An 18,748-nucleotide genomic window follows, 5' to 3' on the forward strand; every position below is an offset into this window, starting at 1 on the left:
AGATAACCCCTTGTCAGGAATCATGTATAGAGGAATCATTTGTGTGACAGATAGACTAGATGACTTCAAAGATTCCTTCAAACTCTTGAGATTCTTTGAACCTATATACAAAATTAGGGAAAATCTTTGCATTATTGACCCTGTAAATTGGCTATTTGTGCCTATGCTCCATTTATTTTATCTTAGGATTCCTCCATTCACTCACTCAATAACTATCTCTGGAATATCTATTACATACAAACCTTTTGTTCTAATCCAATAGAAATATACAGTTCAAAATCAAATAAAGCTACCACTTTGGAGGATTTTATTACTCATAAGAAAGACCTAGCTGTTGGTGAACATAGACATGGTAGGGAAGAATTCTATCCAGGTGATTTATATAATAAAAGGAGCAAAAATTCAAAGTAAGCTCAGTAATAGGTAAGCAATTCTGAGTGGCTGACCATTGGAGATCAATACAAGATGAAGCTGACAAGGTGGTTTGAGAATAAACTCCATCAGCCACAGAATTTGTAGTATTTGCTAGGAAATGGTTTATTAGGCAAAACAGTAAAGGTTTTTGAGTTGGACATTAGGAAAATAAGTTAGGTGGAAATGAACAAGATAAATAAGGAAAGGGAATGACAGTAGGGAGACCAATTTGGAGGATATAATTACAGAGTAGAGAAGAAGTAATAAAAGCTGAAACTAGGGTTGCATATTAAAGATTAAAAAGGTGAAGTATGTATGACATATTTTGGAGTGCTAATCAAGAAAATTTGTCTGCATATAAGGAGGAAGGAAGAAAAGAGGACTCATCAAGGCATGGAGCCCAAGTGACTAGAAAAATCGTGGTAGCATCAGAAGAAACCTGGAAGTTAGGGGAAAATGTTGGTGGAAAAGATATGATTTTATACATAATGAATTTGAGGTCCCTGGTAGACTCTCCAGAAGTGATATCAGTCAGAGTTAGAAATGTAGACTGCAATTCCAGAGAGAATAAATTTCAGATTCATCTAAAGAGGAGTGATAAATGAAGGCATAAGAGGAGCTAAAAGCTGAGAAAGATAGATAGATAAAGACTATAAAGAGGATAGAGGAGGAGGATAGAATAGTACATTATGATAGAATAAGGTTAATGCACTGGATCCTTAATATAAAAAAAATTAACTTGAGTGACAGGCATAAAAACATATCACTTTCATTTTCAAAAATTTATAAACTTTAAGTCAACTATCTTATCCTTCTGAAACTAGTTAATTCTTAACTGTTTTTATTTGGTCAGGAGGGTGTTTCAGCCAGGCTGCCAAGTCACATTTGGATACAGTATGAATGCATGCTTTTAAAAATTGACCTTGGTTCCCCTGGTAGTAGGATATCCGTCAGATTTTCATCACATAATAATAGAGCATCTTTTGTGCTCTGGGATGCAAGGGAGGCAGACACCACCCCAAAGGATTTCCCGATGTGCTTTCAGAGACATCAAAGTCAAGGTTTTTGAAGTTGACTGTAATCCTGTTTCTCTGAACACAAAAGTACTGCACATTAATGGTCCTTTCGTTATGGGCATAAAACTCAAAAGGTCTTTTTACTCTTTTTAAAACTGGCATTTGTGAAGAAGGCACATACAAAAAGGAATCTTTGGGAGAAATGTCAAAAATTCTATCCCACATAAATCCATTAAACCCCAGGGTTTACTTGGGCTGCAGAGAACATTAAAAATGGAAAATGGGGATAGCAAAGAAGAGACTAGAGAAGCAGCTTGAGAAATCCATCCTTAGATGTCTCCATGTTCCAGTTGACAGGTGACATACTCCAATGACAAAGATTCCAACAGATTTTTTTAACCTTTTACACATGCTAGCTTTTAGAGTATTCAGTGGATTCTTATTACAGCAGCTTGTTTTTACATGCAATTGGACATAGCAAGTATAAGACAAATCTGAATTCATAAAAAGCATGAGAAAATGTAGTCATAAAAATGATTCAACTATACAGAGATGGAGATAGCATAGTATCTAAGGGATCTAGGAGAGGCAACCTAGCATACAAACCCCACTGAAAACTGAAAAATTCTATATACACACAAGTTTTTAATTAATAAAATATAGAGATGGATGTTTGATCTAATCAATGTGGCTCCTATATCAACCAGGCTAAATCAAATTCAAAATTGTTCTATTTGTGACTTATTTATTTATTTGTTTGTTTATTTGTTTTACTCAAGTCTTTTGGTAAATCTTACATAGAGGATTCATTTATGTTTTCAAGACAATCCTCACCTTCTTTTAATATTCCATGAATAACTGCACTACTTGGACTGACAACCCTTTCTACCTTTTTATGTGGTCATGAATGTCCTTAATGACATACTTTAAAACATATCATGTGTCATTTACACATGATTATGTGCTTTTGCCTGCTTATTCCTACCACATTTCTTTCCACTGCTCTTTGGGTTATTTATAATTTTGATTCTTACAAATTACCTACATAAATATGGCACTTTAGGATTCAGAAACATATAATGCTACAGGGAAAATATTGATATTTTAGATATCAGCCTATGTGACAGTGATCATCGAGGAATCTTCAAAATCACTATGTCATCTCCCAAGTTCAAGCCCGACTTTTCATCTACTAGCCAGTTCTTTAGTCAATTCATTATCTACTTGTCCATGGATATACATATCTATCCCTTTTCTATCATTAATAGTTATATGTACTTTGGCAAAGCATTTTTCTGAACTCCAGTTTCATTCTTTAAAAAGTAAGAACATGAAACAAAATAACTTCTAAAGTCATCTTTGCTTCCACCATTTTATGATTCTTAAGATCTATAAGGACTGACTCAATTACGTCTGTATGTCTGTCAGCATCTAGCAAAGTGTTTTGAATAGAATTTAAGAAAAATTGTTGCATGAACAAATGAATTGATTGATTTCATTGAACAGCTTCATTGGTAAAACAGGGATATTTGATCCCTACCTTCCTATATTCCTCTCTCCCTCCCTCACAACCTGTAAAGATTGTAGTGAAAATCAATTGAGCTAGTGTAGAATGCATGCTTTTTTCTGACTTCTGTGTTAGTGCTTTCCAGTAGTAATTCATTCTGAGTTTTACTCAGTTTAATGCCATAGCCACATAGACAAATTTTCCATATCTAGAAACTATAGTAATAACCAGCTAGGAAGGATTAAATATGATTTGTCTATACCAATTGGTCCTTAAAATAGCTCAGATACACTTGGTCTTTGTCTTCCTGAGTGACTGAATGAAGAGGTAAGAAAAATGCAAATTTGATGATTATAGGACAAGAATTTACTTAATAATTTGTCCCTTCTCCTTTAATCAGGGAAGCCCAATTCTACCACTAATATGACACACAGACTTTGGGAAAGCATATTAAGTTATCTGCCTTCAGGGCTGACAAGCTCTGATGAACTTCTCAGTTTGTTGGCTTCAAATCATTGATCACCTCAGAGTGATCCAAGAGCCAAGTCAGTGATGACAGACACCCCAAAAGGAGACAGGATAAAACGACTAAATTCCAAGCTGGCACTGAACAAAAAAAATTGTTTTTAAGCATGCTTTATACGGAGATGAAACCCAAATGTTATAGAATGCAATAAATCACAATAGCTCTTAGAAGGAAAAAGGAGGATTCCTGTGTAGCCTCAGATGTTCAGCCAGCATAGAATGGCTGGCCATCAAGTCTTTACATGTTCATTCAGCTAAATTAATGAGCTCCATGCAAAAAGGCTGTCTCCTGGGGAAGCCATGTACATTTCTAAGAGTTCCAGAGGAATTCAGGGAGCCATGAATGAAATGCACTGATCCATAAATAGTCAGCAGACTGGGCATCCTCTCCATTCATCCTTTTTCTGAACACCAGACTCCAGAGACAAACAAAACAGAGGAAGAAATGCTTGAGTACAATAGATGTGGGGCAGCACTATTTCATGATAGGTCATGTGCATGCTGGTGACAGAGGATGAAGTGTTCTGAAGGATAACACACTCCTTGAAGAACGGAACAGACTGTTTCCACACAAGAGATTTAACATACAACAGGAAGATCTGGGGGTCCAGTACAGTGAGTACATGATCTCTCAAGTTCTGAAAATCTTTTTACACAATCAAGCAGAGAGAACTAGGGTTTAACTATGAAATATTCAATATTTCCCACAAAATCTGTGCTTTTCCTTCATTAAACAAATATTTATGAAGGACCTTCTATGTGCAGAGAGTTAGGCACTGTCTGTGCAAAGCTTAGACAATGTTGCCTGACTTTGAAAAGCTGAGATAAGAATCTAACACAAACCACTATAATATACAATAGTACAAAAAACTGGTAGAGAGGAATATTACATGAGGCCAAATGGGAAAGTTCCTTACCAAAAGATCAGACTAGGAAGGCTGTGGAGAGAATCATAGTTTTCCTCTAATTTGTGAAATGGACTATTTTGAGCTATGATTGGAAACAATGGGGCCAAACCATTACAGAAATCCAAAGTTTATTTTTATATTATCCAATTTAGCTAGACCTGTCAGAGTTTATGCTCTAATGCCAAAACCTTTGAGAACCCACAGCCATTGCCATACCACAATAAGGCATCAGTAGAGAATCTTGGTGGTGAAATTAGTGAAAATAATTAGAGGGCATTTGGCTATATCACTGAACTTTTTTTTTTCTCCTGAGGCAATTGAGCTTAAGTGACTTGCCCAGGGTCATACAACTAAGAAATGCTAAGTGTCTGAGGTCTGATTTGAACTCAGGTCCTCCTGACTTCAGGGCTAAAGCTTTATCCACTGTGCTGCCTAGCTGTCCCTATCATTGAATATTTTCATATTTCAACTATTCCCTTTGTAAAATGAGGTGAAATCTGCTTTCTTACCTCATGAGGAAAAAAAGGGATTTTTTTTTTAATGATTCCACTAGCTCAAGGAATTCCTGATGAGGAAATTTCCTTTACCAATATAGGTCATGCCTTGCTGCCTAGAGCATTAAGAGGTCAAGTGACTTGTCTAGAGTTACTCAGCCAATATAAATCAAAGGCAAGATTTGGATCCAAACCTTCTTTATTCTCAGTTCCTCTATTTTCTAGAACATGTTCCCTCTCAGCATAAACAATATAGATTTAAAAAATCAATAACAAATATTTACCATGTGCAAACCAAAGGCAAATAAGGTAATAGTATGATAATTCTAGTAACTATAAATATTAACTCTTTCAACCAAAGCAAAACGGAAACGATACATGGCAGTAAAATTACAATTTGTTTTAAAAGGAATAAGATAAATTCCGGTGTAGCTCCAGATGTGTAGCCAATGAGATGTCTGCTTACTAAAGCTTTACATGTTCAGTCAACTAAACTGATATGCCTTATGCTGCAAAAAAAAAAAAAAAAAAAGGAAAGGAATGGAAAGAAAGGGGGGGTGGAAGAGGAAAGGAAAGGAACAAAAAATGGGGAGGAGAGGAGAGAGAAGAGAGGACAAAGAAGAGAGGAGAATAAGAGAAAGGAAAAAGAAAAAGCCTGTGCCTGGAAAAAACATGTACCCATCCAATAGAATGAGGAGTCATACTTATCCTTTCAACAAAATACATTTAATATTTTAATACAAATTTTTAAAAAGCAGAGTTTTGGTGAAAACTAAAAGATCATTTACTTCAAATCAGCAATTTAATAAACTTTTGTCATATTAATTATTATTTGCAAAGCATTATGTTGTGTGTAAGAGATACTAAGACAAAAAGAAGAAAAACAGTACCCAATCATCAAGGGGATTACAGTTATTTCCTCTAGTTCTAAAATTCTTTGCCTTCTTAAGAAGGAATTATGCAAAACAGAAATTAACAAGGATTATCATAATTCACAGAATATTTTACTCTCGAAATCTGTGGATTAGGAATCAATAGACTAGAGTTACTTTGTTAAATTTCCTTAGTACTCTAGTCTTGGAGAAACTGCTTCCCCTTCTCTGGGGGTTCAGTTTTTTCATTTGCAAACAGAAAATGTTAGGCTAAATCAAGGGTATCTAAGTTTTGTTTTTGTTTTTTTGGTTTTTTTAGTATTGGGCCTCATAATCAGAAATCTGTATCTATTCAGGCTAAATGATTTTTTAAAAATTAAATTTAAATGATAAATTTAAATTATAACAACAATAAATTATCAGCTATTCAAAAATGTGAATTTTTAGCAATAAAAAAGTAGTTTTTTTAATTAAGCCATATCTAGTTTAAACAACATTATTTATACAATAGGGAATAGCCATAGGCTTAGTATTAGTCACTAACCAATTTGGAACAATTCCATGAGAAAAGTGGCATCTTAGAAGCTTAACTTTCTTGGGAACTACAAGGGTACATCAGTTTTAATTCTTACTTTATGTCTCTCATCTCTGATTTCCATAGTTCCATTAAAACATAATATATGCTTATCATCAGGTAAACTATAAGTTTAGTAAACTAAAGCCAAAGTTTGAAATTATAGGAAACTTAGCCTTATAAGCCTTGTGGTTAGCTGGGATTCTTAAGCTTTTTCTACTTATGACCCCTCTTTGGCTGAGGAATTTTATATGACCCTGGATATACAGGTAAATAAAATACAAATCAAATATTTATTGATAATAATTTCATACTCTCATATTGTTAGGAGACCCCATATGGGGTTGCAAATCACAGTTTAAGAAGATGGGTGTGGGAGAAGGAAGGAAAGAAAGAAGGGAGAAAGGAAGGAAGGAAGAGAAGGAGGAAGGAAAGGAGGCAAGAAGGGAAGAAAGAAAAGAGGGAGGAAAGGAGGGACGGAGAAAGGGAGACAAGGAGGAAGACAAGGGAAGAAAGGAGGGAGGAAGAAAGGGAGTGAGGGAGGAAGAAAAAGAGGGAGGAAGAGAGGCCTTAGTCTAATTTGAATCTGAAGCCTTACTTCTTACGGAAGGCCTAACAGGGAAAGTCCTGTTCAATTTAGGAAGGAATTTTCCCTAAAACTGATTTGGGTAATGATCAGACTAAGAACAAAAATGTCTGTTTAATTCAATTAGGAGAAGCTTTTTTTTTTTTTTGAGTTTGCCTTTGACTCAGTTGAAAGGGAATCCTAAGAGGGAGAAGTAAAAAGAGAGACTAATTATTTTAGTAAAATAACTCTCTGTGGTACACCAAAATTAAGTTGCTATGTCTCTTTTTAGACAAATAAAACACTCTAACAAACTTTGTGCTCTTGTTTAATATTGATTACAGAATTTTGCTTTTGTTCTTAAACCCTATAAACCATAAAGTTTTTTTTTAAGGGCACAAGCAAATGCAGCCCCTTTGTGGATTTTTCTATGAGGAAATGCTTAGAATTTAATTCAATTAATAAATTTATTAGAGCCTAGTATGTGCCCAGATGCCATGCTAAGTGCTAGAGATTATTTAAAAAAAATAAGAAACATTCCCTCTTCTCAAGAAGTTTAGCATCTAATGGGGGAAATATAGGCAAAATATGCAAACGAATACATACAAACAAGCTATATACAGAATACATTGGAGATAATCTCAAGAGGGTAAGCATCAGCTTTAAAGATCAAGAAAGGCTTCCTGTAAAAGACAGGACTTGAGGTAAGATTTGAAGAAAGCCAGGTAAGCTAAAAGGCAGAGATGGGAGAAAGCATTCCAGGCATGAGACATAGCCACCACAAATGTCCAGAGTCAGTAATCTTTGAGGAACATCAAGGCTACTGGATGAATCAAAGAGTATGTGAAGATGAATAAGGGATAAGAAAACAGGGACAGATTATGAGGAGATTTGAATGCCAAACAAAGGCAAATTTGAAACTGAAGGTAATTGAGAGTTATTGGAAAATAAACATTTATTAAGGGCCTGCTCTGTGCCATGCACTGTGCTAAGTGCTTCTATAAATAATATCTCATTAAATCCTCAAAACTCTGGGAGGTACGTGTTATTTCCAGGAAACTGAAGGCAGACAGAGGTTAAATAATTTTCCCCAAGTTAACCACTATTTATATCTGAACTTGGATTTGAACTCAGGGTTTCCTCACTCTAGATCTAGTGTACTACCTACTGTGCCATCTCCTGAGTAAATGAGTAAAAGGCTTCTTCTATGAAGAAGAACTTAAGCTAAATTTTAAACAAACTAATCAGAGATAAAGAGAATGTGTATATCAATTATGAGGGACAGCCTGGACAAGAGCATAGTGATGGAAGATGGACTAATATATAGGAGGAACAACAAGAAGGCCAGTTATATGATTTATGATTTAAATTTCCATACCTCCTATTATGACTTAGGTAGAACATCAGATCATATGATCAATATCATATTTCAAGAGTTTCTTATATATTTCATATTTGCCTCTCTGCCTATCCTTCTCCCCTCTTCCGTCCCCCCCCCCCAAGAGCTGAACCAGCCAAGTCAGCAAACATTTTTAAGTACCTACTATGTATTGTGCTAAGTATTGAAAATACAAAAAATAAATAAATAAAAAACAAACAAGGAAAAAAACCCCACAGCCCTTGATTTAAAGAGCTCACAGTCTAATGGGGGAAATGAAATGCAAATGAATATGCACCAACACCATATAGATAGAATAAACTGGAAATGCTCTCAGAGGGAAGGCATCAGTATTAAGGCAAACCAAGAAAAGTTTATCTAGGACCTGAATGAAGCCAGGGAAACCCCAGTCTCCTCAGTCCTAATGAAGTCAATAATTACTTGGCTGATTTCTAAGACTAACCTGATCAGTCTCTAATAAAATGATCACATGATCAGCACTAGACTACTTACTGAGACCATAAAGCCCTACCCAAAGGAAGTTTCAATGAAGATACTTTTAAAGACTTCAGGATCCACTGTTCATAGTGAATGAACACAAAATCTTACACTGGCATTCTCAGCACTTTCCTCACCAATGATCAAGAGGACTAGGGAAAAACAAAGTAGCCACTTACCAGGAAAATGTGGTGAAAACATTGCCTTTAACAAGTAAAGCCTTATTTCTGTTTTAAGGGTGGGGAAAGACATGCCCACAGCTGGAGAAACACAGAGACTATGGAAGCTTTAAAGAGACCACAATTCCAGGGAAAATAGTCTTTTGATCCAATCCTTTATTGTATTAACAATTCATAAGAAAGGAAAGTTAGTAGTCCACAATTCATGTATCCTCAGGTCAAATATATGCAAGATGACTGAAAGTTCTAGTTAAATATTAATCACAGAGTTAAAAACAAGGACTTTCTATCAGAAATAATACTTTAATGATGTTATGATCACATTGGTTACTTTGATCAAGACACTGATCCAAGACAATTCCAAAGGACTCATGATGAAAAATACTGTTCAGTTCCAGAGAACCAATGAACTCTGAGTGCAGAGTTTTCTCTTTACTTTTCTTGCTTTTTACTTTTGTAATATAGCTAATATAGAAATGTGTGTTTTATATGACTTCACAAGTATAAGGGGTGTCATATTTATTTTCTCAATTGGTGTGAGGACTTGAGGGAGAGAATTTGGAAATTTTTCAAGAATGTTGAAAATAAATTAGAAAATGATATGGTCAAATCATTTGCATTATATACATAATGAAGGACTGTTTTGTTTAATAAGTTTTCTTTTGAAAACAAGGAAATAAAATTTATTATGCTTATGATGGCAAAACTCCCCCCCCCATGTTCTAATAATAGTTTGTTAAAAGAAGAGAAAAGAGTAAGCTACACACTGAAGTTTAGGGATGCAGCAAGCCCTTGGTTCCAGAATGGATCCAAGGGAGGCAGCATCCAAACAACTTCTTACTCCAAGTCTAAGGCATTGTCCATAATTCTACCCTGTCTTACCTGAAACCTTGCAGGTTAAGCACAAATCAAGGTCATATGACAACCAGTGACAAGATTAATACAAGTCTCCTGACTATTAGCCAAAATCATTTTCTATCAGAGTATTCATCATTCATCCACTCTTAAGTCCAGTAGTTAACAGGACTGCCAGAAATAAATGTATGAGTGAGAATGGGTCAGATAAAAGACTAGGAGCAGAGTGCTACAGAGCTCCTAATTGAATATTCCAAGACCAAAGTTCTTTCTATTTATCCCCTAACTGGTTATGTGTCATTGGGGAAATCAGTTCTCCTCTCTGGGCCTCAATTTCCTCAGATGTAAAAATCAAAAGAATTGGATTACAGCAGTGATATCAAACTCAAATAGAAACAGTATTTTAATTTGTTTATTTAGAGACATCCCAATTATTTGGTTGGAAGCTCACTTGGTAGTTCTACAAGTTTCTGAACTAAATGATCACCAAGGTCCCTTCCATCTCCAAAGTTCAATTCTCTTTCCAGCTGCTGTTTAGTTGTGTCTAATTCTTCATGATCCTTTTTGGAGTTTTTATGGCAGAGCTACTGGAGTAGTTTGCTATTTCCATCCCCAGCTACTTTAACAGGACACAAAATTGAGGCAAATAGGGTCAAGTGACTTGCCCAGGTTCACCCAGTAAGGCTAAATTTGAACTCCAGAAGATAGTTTTCCTGACTCCAGGCCCAGGATTCTATCTACTGTGCCAACTCTCTTCCTTTACCACTTTTCACATATGAAGTCCTATCTTCCATTTCTATAGCATTGTACAATTAGCAAACTACTTTTCCATATGTGAAATCTCCTTTAATCAATTTAAATACACATTTTATTGTCCTCTTTCTTAGAAATAAGGAAACTTAGGCTCAGAGAGATGCAAATGACCTGTCCAAGGATGCATAGGCACTATTGGGATCCAATCCTCCAGGTGACAGATTCAGTCATAGATCCTAGTACCGGAAGGGTTCCTAAAAACCATTTAGTCCAACTCCTTCCTTCTGTAGTTAAATGGAGTGAAATGTTACTTGAAGTCACATAAATAACTAAATAACCTAGGTTTGAAATTTCCATTCTACTACTTAACTACATATATAATCCTGGGCAAATCACTTCATCTTCTCATATCCCTGGGCCTCAGTTTTCCCATTTACAAAATAAAAGTACTATGATGGATGATAACTAAAGCTACTCTATCCTATTAACTTATCAGGAGGAGTTACAATGTAGTACAGTTGCTCTGACTCCCGGTCTTTTCACCGCACCATGCTGCCTCAAATCCAAGGCACCTGGTCTACCTTTATTTATGAGGCTTTTTTTTTTTTTTTTTTTTTTTTTTTTTTTTGCTTTGCTTTTTAAACACAGCCAATCAAGTCACAGTCCTGCCCCGGTAACAACTTACTAAGACACACAGCGAAAACACTGATACTGAGGCTGGATTCTTTTGCAAAAGGGGGAGGAGAGAAGTTAAGGCTCTAGGAATAAGGGCAATATTTGGCAGATATGCCATGAGTCAGAGGCAACCAGCCTCATCTGCAGTTTCGTGCCCAGACCACCACCACCACTCTCCCTCAGATACCTTGTTGAGATGCGGGTTTCTGGTGACGTCGTAGCCCCGTTTCTTCAAGGCCAAGGGCACTGGATGGGACCCTGCGGGCCCGGAGCTGCTGCTGGCCCGTACCAGCTGGATGCCTGTCAAAGGAGGCGTCCGGAACAGGAAGGCACAGCCGACCCTCCCTTGGAGAGCCACCCGAGCTCCCTGGTTGAAGAGAGAACTCATCCTCTTCTCGAGAAACCTGAAAGATGGGGATGAGACAAGAAACTAATATCAGGGACTCGGCACGCAGTTACCCAGTAGTCACCTCGACCTCGAGCTCCGGGTGAACGCATGCTCGCACCTGGGAGCTGGGGGTGGAGGAGGGCGGAGAAGGTAGTCTACGAGCAGCAAAAAGGATGAAAGTCAAGTGTCATAATGGGTTCCATTGCGTTAGTTCTTCATCCCCCTCTCCCTGTTTCCTCTCACACTCGGTCCCCAACCTGCAATAAACACCTCTCGCCCCTTTCCCGGTCACCTCTCTCTTTGTATTCACCTGCAGCTGCAGAGAGGCTACTCTCTACCCAGAGCCCGGGAGCAAGCGCGCAGTCTCCGTGTATATGCTTCGAGGGGAAAAAGAGTGGGGCTGGAAGCGGGGGTGCGAAACGAGGGAGGGAGGAGAAAAGAGAAGCCCCCGGCAAAACGAAAGCAAACCCAGGAAGCAGATCCTGAGATTGCCAATGACAGCCCTGGTTTGCTCCTCCTGGCCAGAAACCAGCGCTCCCCTTTCCAGTGAAGAGGGCGCAGCTGCACCTCAGTTTGGTCGGGGACAATCCAAGAAACCCTCACAGCACCCCCATCCTTTCCCTTCAATGCGTTCTGAGAACCCGGTTGCCCCTCCCGCCTCAGGGCTCCTGTATTTTCTCCGGGTTCCCCCTCCCTCGGTCGAGCAGGGCAAAGCTAGGGGGGGCGTGGAGAAGGCAGGAGCGATTCGACTCCACGTGAGGCGCACCGCCCAAGCGCAGCAAATCCTCAGCTGCGAGACTTGACAGAAGCCGGGTGGCCCCGCCCCCTCTCCACCTGCTAGTTGCCGTTGGCAAAGAGCTCGAGCTCAGACTCTGCAGCCGCAGCCCAGCAGCCACCTCCTTGGATAGATCTCTCTATGCCTCTGGTACAGCCACTGAGCCAGGCTGGGAGCTGTCGCAGCTTCCGAATACTGAGCCAGGCCGAGGACTCGAGGCAGGTGTGGCCGCCGCACCTGAGAGAGGAAAGAAGCGAAACTGGGCTAAAAGCGGTGATGATAGGAGTCAGGGCCTCCCCCTGGGAACCAGAGCTTGAAGTTTCCCTAAAAGTCATCAGTTTGTTTTTCAACTCCGGCTGATTAGCACGTGGTTAATCACTTAAATCTCCACCAGCCCACACTTGATTATGATGGGAACATCATACAGATCTATCTCCTGGAAGCTCTGGCTGTGAGATACACTACACTTGTATCTAAGTGGTCAAAACTTCAATTTAGCATCTCTTTCTACTAAGCTAATCTGTGCTGAGAGAATTGTTTGGGAAGGCATTTACTTGATGAGAGAAGAAGAACGTTGAATCACTTTGTGACCCTGAGCAAGGCACTTCTTAAGCAATCTAGAATTGATGTTTCTTAGTAAAATGAGGGACTTTTATGATTACTAAAGAGCCTACAGTTCCCAATCATATTAGCTTAAGTAATTCCTAGCCATGAAAACAAGGTTCTCGTAACACAATATATCTGCTCCCCTGTTCCTGTGGGGATACTTCCCGAATGAACTGCTAGACCTTCTGCTAAAATATAAAGACTTCAAGATTTGCCTCAGCGATGGATTCATTGACTAATAGTCACTTGATTTATCAGAGCTGAATCACAGACATAGATCTTAGAAGAGAAAACCCTTCATTTTACAGATGGCTATGAGAGCTTGAGACCAAAGGTCACAAAGGTAGGGAATTTAATTAGACTGGTCCTTGCATGCCAGTCATAGAGTACAGAGACTTTCTAGCTTGATAGAATCTACCACAACTTGCATTGCACTGAAATGACCTTGGTCAACTCAAGATCACCTACACACCTATGACCAATGTAGGACTTCAGGTCCCGTGATCACATGAGTAATAATGGCTTGTTCTAAACTAATCCTAGGCAAATCAGTCACGGTACCTGATACTACTCTGTATAAAAGAGATTGTTGGAGGAACAGGGAATGAACATTTATTAAATGCTAATCATAGGCAAAGCACTTGCTATTATCTCCATTTTAAAGTGGAGGAAATTGAGGCAGATTTGCCTAGGGTTAAAAAACAAGTTAGTGGCTAAGGTCAGGTTTGAATTCAGGTCTTCCTGATTATAGGCCCAGTCATCTATTGATTGTACTACCTCGTTGCCTAGATGATATTCTAAAATAATAAATTCTGTATCTATGAAGGTCTTTTACTCACCAAAAACATATCTGTGGTGCTACATAACATAGCATAACATAACATAGCAACTAAAAGGTAGAGAGAAAGTACTGATCTGCCATTAAGAAGTTTAATAATCTTAAATCTACGTCAATAACATTACAGATTCAGTTTTTTAAAAGTATAGCACTTACAGGCTTTCTATATGAGATGTATTGTAATGATAGCACGCTTATTACAGTACCTAAGAGTCATAACTTGCAATTTTGGTACCTGGGGCAAGTGTCCAGAAACATTTAATCCAATCAGTTAGTATTAATTAAGCATCTACTATGAGTTCAGCACTGTTCTAAGCCCTGGGGACACAAAAATAATGAATGAATCAACCCCTATTCACAAGGAGCTTATGTTTAAATTTTCAGATAAATTTTTGATGGCAGATACAACTGGCCATTAGTGAAAGAGAGAAGATTTCCCGGAACACAAGGGCCTTTAAGGAGAGAAACCCAAGGACACTAAAAAAATTCTGCTGGGAGATATGAGGTGGCAAGGAGCTCAACATATGATAGCTTTTTCACTTATTCATACTAACTAGTTGCTATGCTTGGTTATTTCCACACTGCAAAAGTGTCAGTATCATCTTTAATCTTAATGTCCTAAAGAAAAGCCCAGATTGTCTCATCCTAACTATATTTCTGTAGTCCATATAGACCTTAGTCAGATTCCCCCTTGGAAGGCAAGGCATTTTTCAATTTTAACTCCACATTTAAAAATTGCTATATAGTATCATATAAAATCATATAATAACATTAGTAGAATTCAGTTTTTTTAATGGACTTTTGCTTCTGGAAGAAGTTAATGTTCTTAAAGAAATTTATGACTTCTCAAAGACAGTTGGACTCACTCTTCTCCTGTCTAATTCTGATTATGATTCAATTGTCCCTTTTTATTATCTATTCCTATTTAGACTGATAGATCATTTCTATGGATTGTCCGTCCAATGGCAAGCCCATTGAATGTGGACAATAGATATCTGTTTTGTATGGATGATCAGGAGTGGCTATGAGTGGTTATAGAATTAGTTGCTTGACCAATGTCAAGAACTAATAAATGTCTGAGGTCAGTTTCAAGCCCAGATCTTCCTGACTTTAAGAATGACATGCTAAATTAAGACAACTCTGAGATACCACTACACACCTGTCAGATTGGCTAGAATGACAGGGAAAGATAATGCGGAATGTTGGAGGGGATGTGGGAAAACAGGGACACTGATACATTGTTGGTGGAATTGTGAATACATCCAGCCATTCTGGAGAGCAATTTGGAACTATGCTCAAAAAGGTATCAAACTGTGCATGCTCTTTGATCCAGCAGTGTTTCTACTGGGCTTATACCCCAAAGAGATACTAAAGAAGGAAAAGGGACCTGTATGTGCCAAAATGTTTGTGGCAGCCCTCTTTGTAGTGGCTAGAAGCTGGAAAATGAATGGATGCCCATCAATTGGAGAATGGTTGAGTAAATTGTGGTATACGAACGTTATGGAATATTATTGTTCTGTAAGGAATGACCAGCAGGATGAATACAAAGAGGATTGGCGAGACTTACATGAACTGATGCTAAGTGAAATGAGCAGAACCAGGAGATCATTATATACCTCAACAACAATACTGTTTTGAGGATGTATTCTGATGGAAGTGGATCTCTTTGATAAAGAGAGCTAATTCAGTTTCAATTGATCAAGGATGGACAGAAGCAGCTACACCCAAAGAAAGAACACTGGGAAATGAATATAAACTGCTTGCATTTTTGTTTTTCTTCCCGGGTTATTTATACCTTCTGAATCCAATTCTCCCTGTGCAACAAGAAAACTGTTTGGTTCTGCACACATATTAAGTATCTAGGATATACTGTAATCTATTCAATATGTAAAGGACTGCTTGCCATCTGGGGAAGGGGGTGGAGGGAGGGAGGGGAAAAATCGGAACAGAAGTGAGTGCAAGGGATAATGCTGTAAAAAATTACCCTGGCATGGGTTCTGTCAATATAAAGTTATTTAAAAAAAAAAAAAAAGAATGACATGCTATTGACCATCCCAGGCTCCTGTGTTCTATCCACTAGAACACACTGGTTGAAAATATATTGATGAGTTGTGATTTATACTGGTGGAGATAGTAGTCACATCAGTAATATCTAAAAACAATCTGCATAAGATAACTAACTGAAAGATGGCTCAAGCAAAGATCCTGAGGCAGGATAAGATTTTATATAGAGAGAGGTAGAACCTCAAAAACTATCTGGTTCAGCGGTGTCAAGTTCAGATGGAAAGGGGACTATAATTACACACATAAGAATCCCTGCAATCACTTAGAAAATCACAGATTAACATTATCAGTGTTTTATAGTATTTTATTTATTTTATTAAATATTTTCCAATTACATTTTAATCTGGTTTAAATTTCATTTGGGATAGTTATGGCCTGTATCTAGGATACACATGTTTGATACCTCTAGAAATAGCTTAGTTCAATTGCCTCATTTTAGACATGAAGAAATTAAGGCCCCAGAAAGTTAACTGACCTGCTCATGTTTAAGACACATAAGTGTTTGGACTTCATTTGAACCCATGTTCCCTGAAGGCAGAGCTGTTGCACTTTCCATCCTGAAACAATGGGATCAAAAAGTAGTGAGTGCATCCATTCTGCTGAAACAAATTGTACATGGAGGAAAATAGCATTAAAAATTGAGGCAACGAAGGATTAAAGGGTTGACTTTCCTAAAATCAGTTAATGGCAGAGCGAGTTAGTGGCTGAGTCAGGAGACTCAATCCAGTATTTCACTCATCTAGCTTGCACCAAACTTTCCAAAAAGGAAATGTTTTTCCTCCACAAGCTAACTTAGGATGTATATCAAACTTTACTTCTTATAGAAGCTTTCTAGACCCCCGGAAATCCCTAGGGGTGAGAGTGATTTATTTTCTCCTTTGCAGCTCTCTATTCAGCCATTTCATTATTCTGGCTCCTTTCCTTCACTGTGCCCAGAATATACTTTGACTCCTCCCTTATCACACAAAAACTAGACAATCAGGCAACTGTTAAAGGCAATAGGGCACTAAAGAATCAAGAAGCAGCCAAGAGGGCAGCTGTTTCAGCGAACAGCTGATGAGAGGGGAATCACTTTGCTTTCTCAGTGTTTTTTGGAGATCAAGGAAAGGAACCTTCTCAAAGTCGATGTGATTCATGTGTTTCTGAAGCTCAATATCTACTGTGGCCAACTTAGCTGCTGCTGACCCAGCACTTCATTGGCTGCAGGCTCATTAAACTATAACAAGCATGCTCTGCTGCTTCCTAATTGACTTTGTAACAGTTTTATTTGATGTAATAACAAATTTTGTTTTCCTAGTAACAGACTTATCTGTCCGGGAAAAGACTTCAGCTGTCTAAAAGATAATGTTGCATTTGTAACAACTTAGATTATATATGTTTTTTTAAATATAATATTTTTTATGGTTACACTGTTGAAAATAAAGAAAAAGAAAGGTAAAGAAAAAGCATAGAACTGATAGTTTAAAAAGCAACAACAACAATTAGGTTCAAATCTTGCATGTGCCACTAAATGTCTGTATAAAATTGATTTTATATAATTGCTTAACATCACTATTAAAATGAAGATGTGGATCTCTGAGATCCCAACTCTCAAGGCCTGTTGTTATAAGATAAAATAAGGTAATCTCTGTCATGTATGGTAAATACAAAGGGCTTTGCCCATTATAATTTTAATTATTGTACCCAATAAAGACCTAATCCCTAAAATGAGATATTTTTGAAAGATAAAAGTGACTATTCACTGAAAAATAATTACACAGAATTATTATTATATAGAAGTGTGTGTGTATACAGTATGAAAGGATTCTTTCCTTTTCTTTCCATTCAATGTATGTTAAAAATATGTACATGTATTTTTTTTAGCATTTTTAAATAGCTTTTTATTTTTCAAAATATATGCAAAGATAGTTTTCAATGTTCATCCTTGCAAAACCTTGTGCTCCAATTTTTTTCCCTCCTTCTCCTTCTCCCCTCTCCCACAGAAAACAAATAATCCAATATAGGTTAAACAGTATATACCTGTGTTTTTTTTTAAGCAAAATAGTCACAGAAACTTAGACTTTCACACATGGAAGGGACTACAGAGGCATCTGATTCCATTTCTACCTAGGAGGTAACCTGTAACTACACAGTAGCTCCTTTCTTTGGAGTGCTTCCCTTCCTGAGAACAAACTTCAAGATTGAGTTCAGAAGGGAAGAAGAGTAGAAGGAAGGAGAGGGAGAGAGAGAAATGTCCTAGACACTGAATTAAAAGTTTAATAAGAATATTTGTATGCAACATTCTCTTTAAAATCTTAAGATCACTGTTCCACCAATACAATGTCCATGAAAATAATAGGCACGAATGTTAAATTCAATGGTAGTAAGAGATGTGCATAGGAAACTATACTAATGCTGGAAATCCCTTTATCTTCATTGAATCCTCATGAAATTCTGCCTAAATACAGTTTTTTATTGGACTTTGAGGATTAGTCCTTTTCTAGAATCCATAGCTGATACTTCTCTTTGCTATGAGGGAGTCACACAAAGTCTGCCTTTGTCAGGTGACTAGCTTTCCACATCTCTATATAGCCAAGGAGATCAATCACTATTGCTTCTATCACCACTGCTATTGCCTTTGATTAGTTCTAACTGACAAGAGATCTCTGATGGGACCTTTAGCTCTCCCAATCTCACATGGGCACTTAGATACTTTCATCTCAGAACGTACATTCCACTAAGATCATGAAAGAAGATATACAAAAAAATAAAAGCAGCCATGTGCTCATGGCCAACATGGCTGGATAGAAAATAGGAGACCCATTCTTCCTTCATCTGACTTTCAAGGAGGCAGCTCAAAGTAGTCCTACCTCACTCAAAGCCAC

At 37.6% G+C, this 18,748-nt stretch overlaps 1 protein-coding gene across 2 annotated transcripts in view; it reads right to left on the reverse strand.

Moving 5' to 3' along the window:
- The window catches only part of ME3 (malic enzyme 3), a 296,435-nt gene extending 284,425 nt beyond the window's left edge, over positions 1 to 12,010 (reverse strand). For both annotated transcript variants that reach the window (XM_051987289.1, XM_051987288.1), the window contains exons 1-2: positions 11,912 to 12,010; positions 11,401 to 11,617 (exon numbers count right to left, since the gene is read on the reverse strand). In XM_051987289.1, the coding sequence (XP_051843249.1) occupies positions 11,401 to 11,601 (201 nt within the window). In that variant the 5' untranslated portion in view covers positions 11,602 to 11,617; positions 11,912 to 12,010. The remainder of the gene's footprint in view (positions 1 to 11,400; positions 11,618 to 11,911) is intronic.
- Between the last annotated feature and the right edge of the window lie 6,738 nt (positions 12,011 to 18,748).

The sequence above is a fragment of the Antechinus flavipes genome, chromosome 3 (assembly GCF_016432865.1).
Source record: "Antechinus flavipes isolate AdamAnt ecotype Samford, QLD, Australia chromosome 3, AdamAnt_v2, whole genome shotgun sequence".
In the NCBI taxonomy this organism is placed as follows: domain Eukaryota; kingdom Metazoa; phylum Chordata; class Mammalia; order Dasyuromorphia; family Dasyuridae; genus Antechinus; species Antechinus flavipes.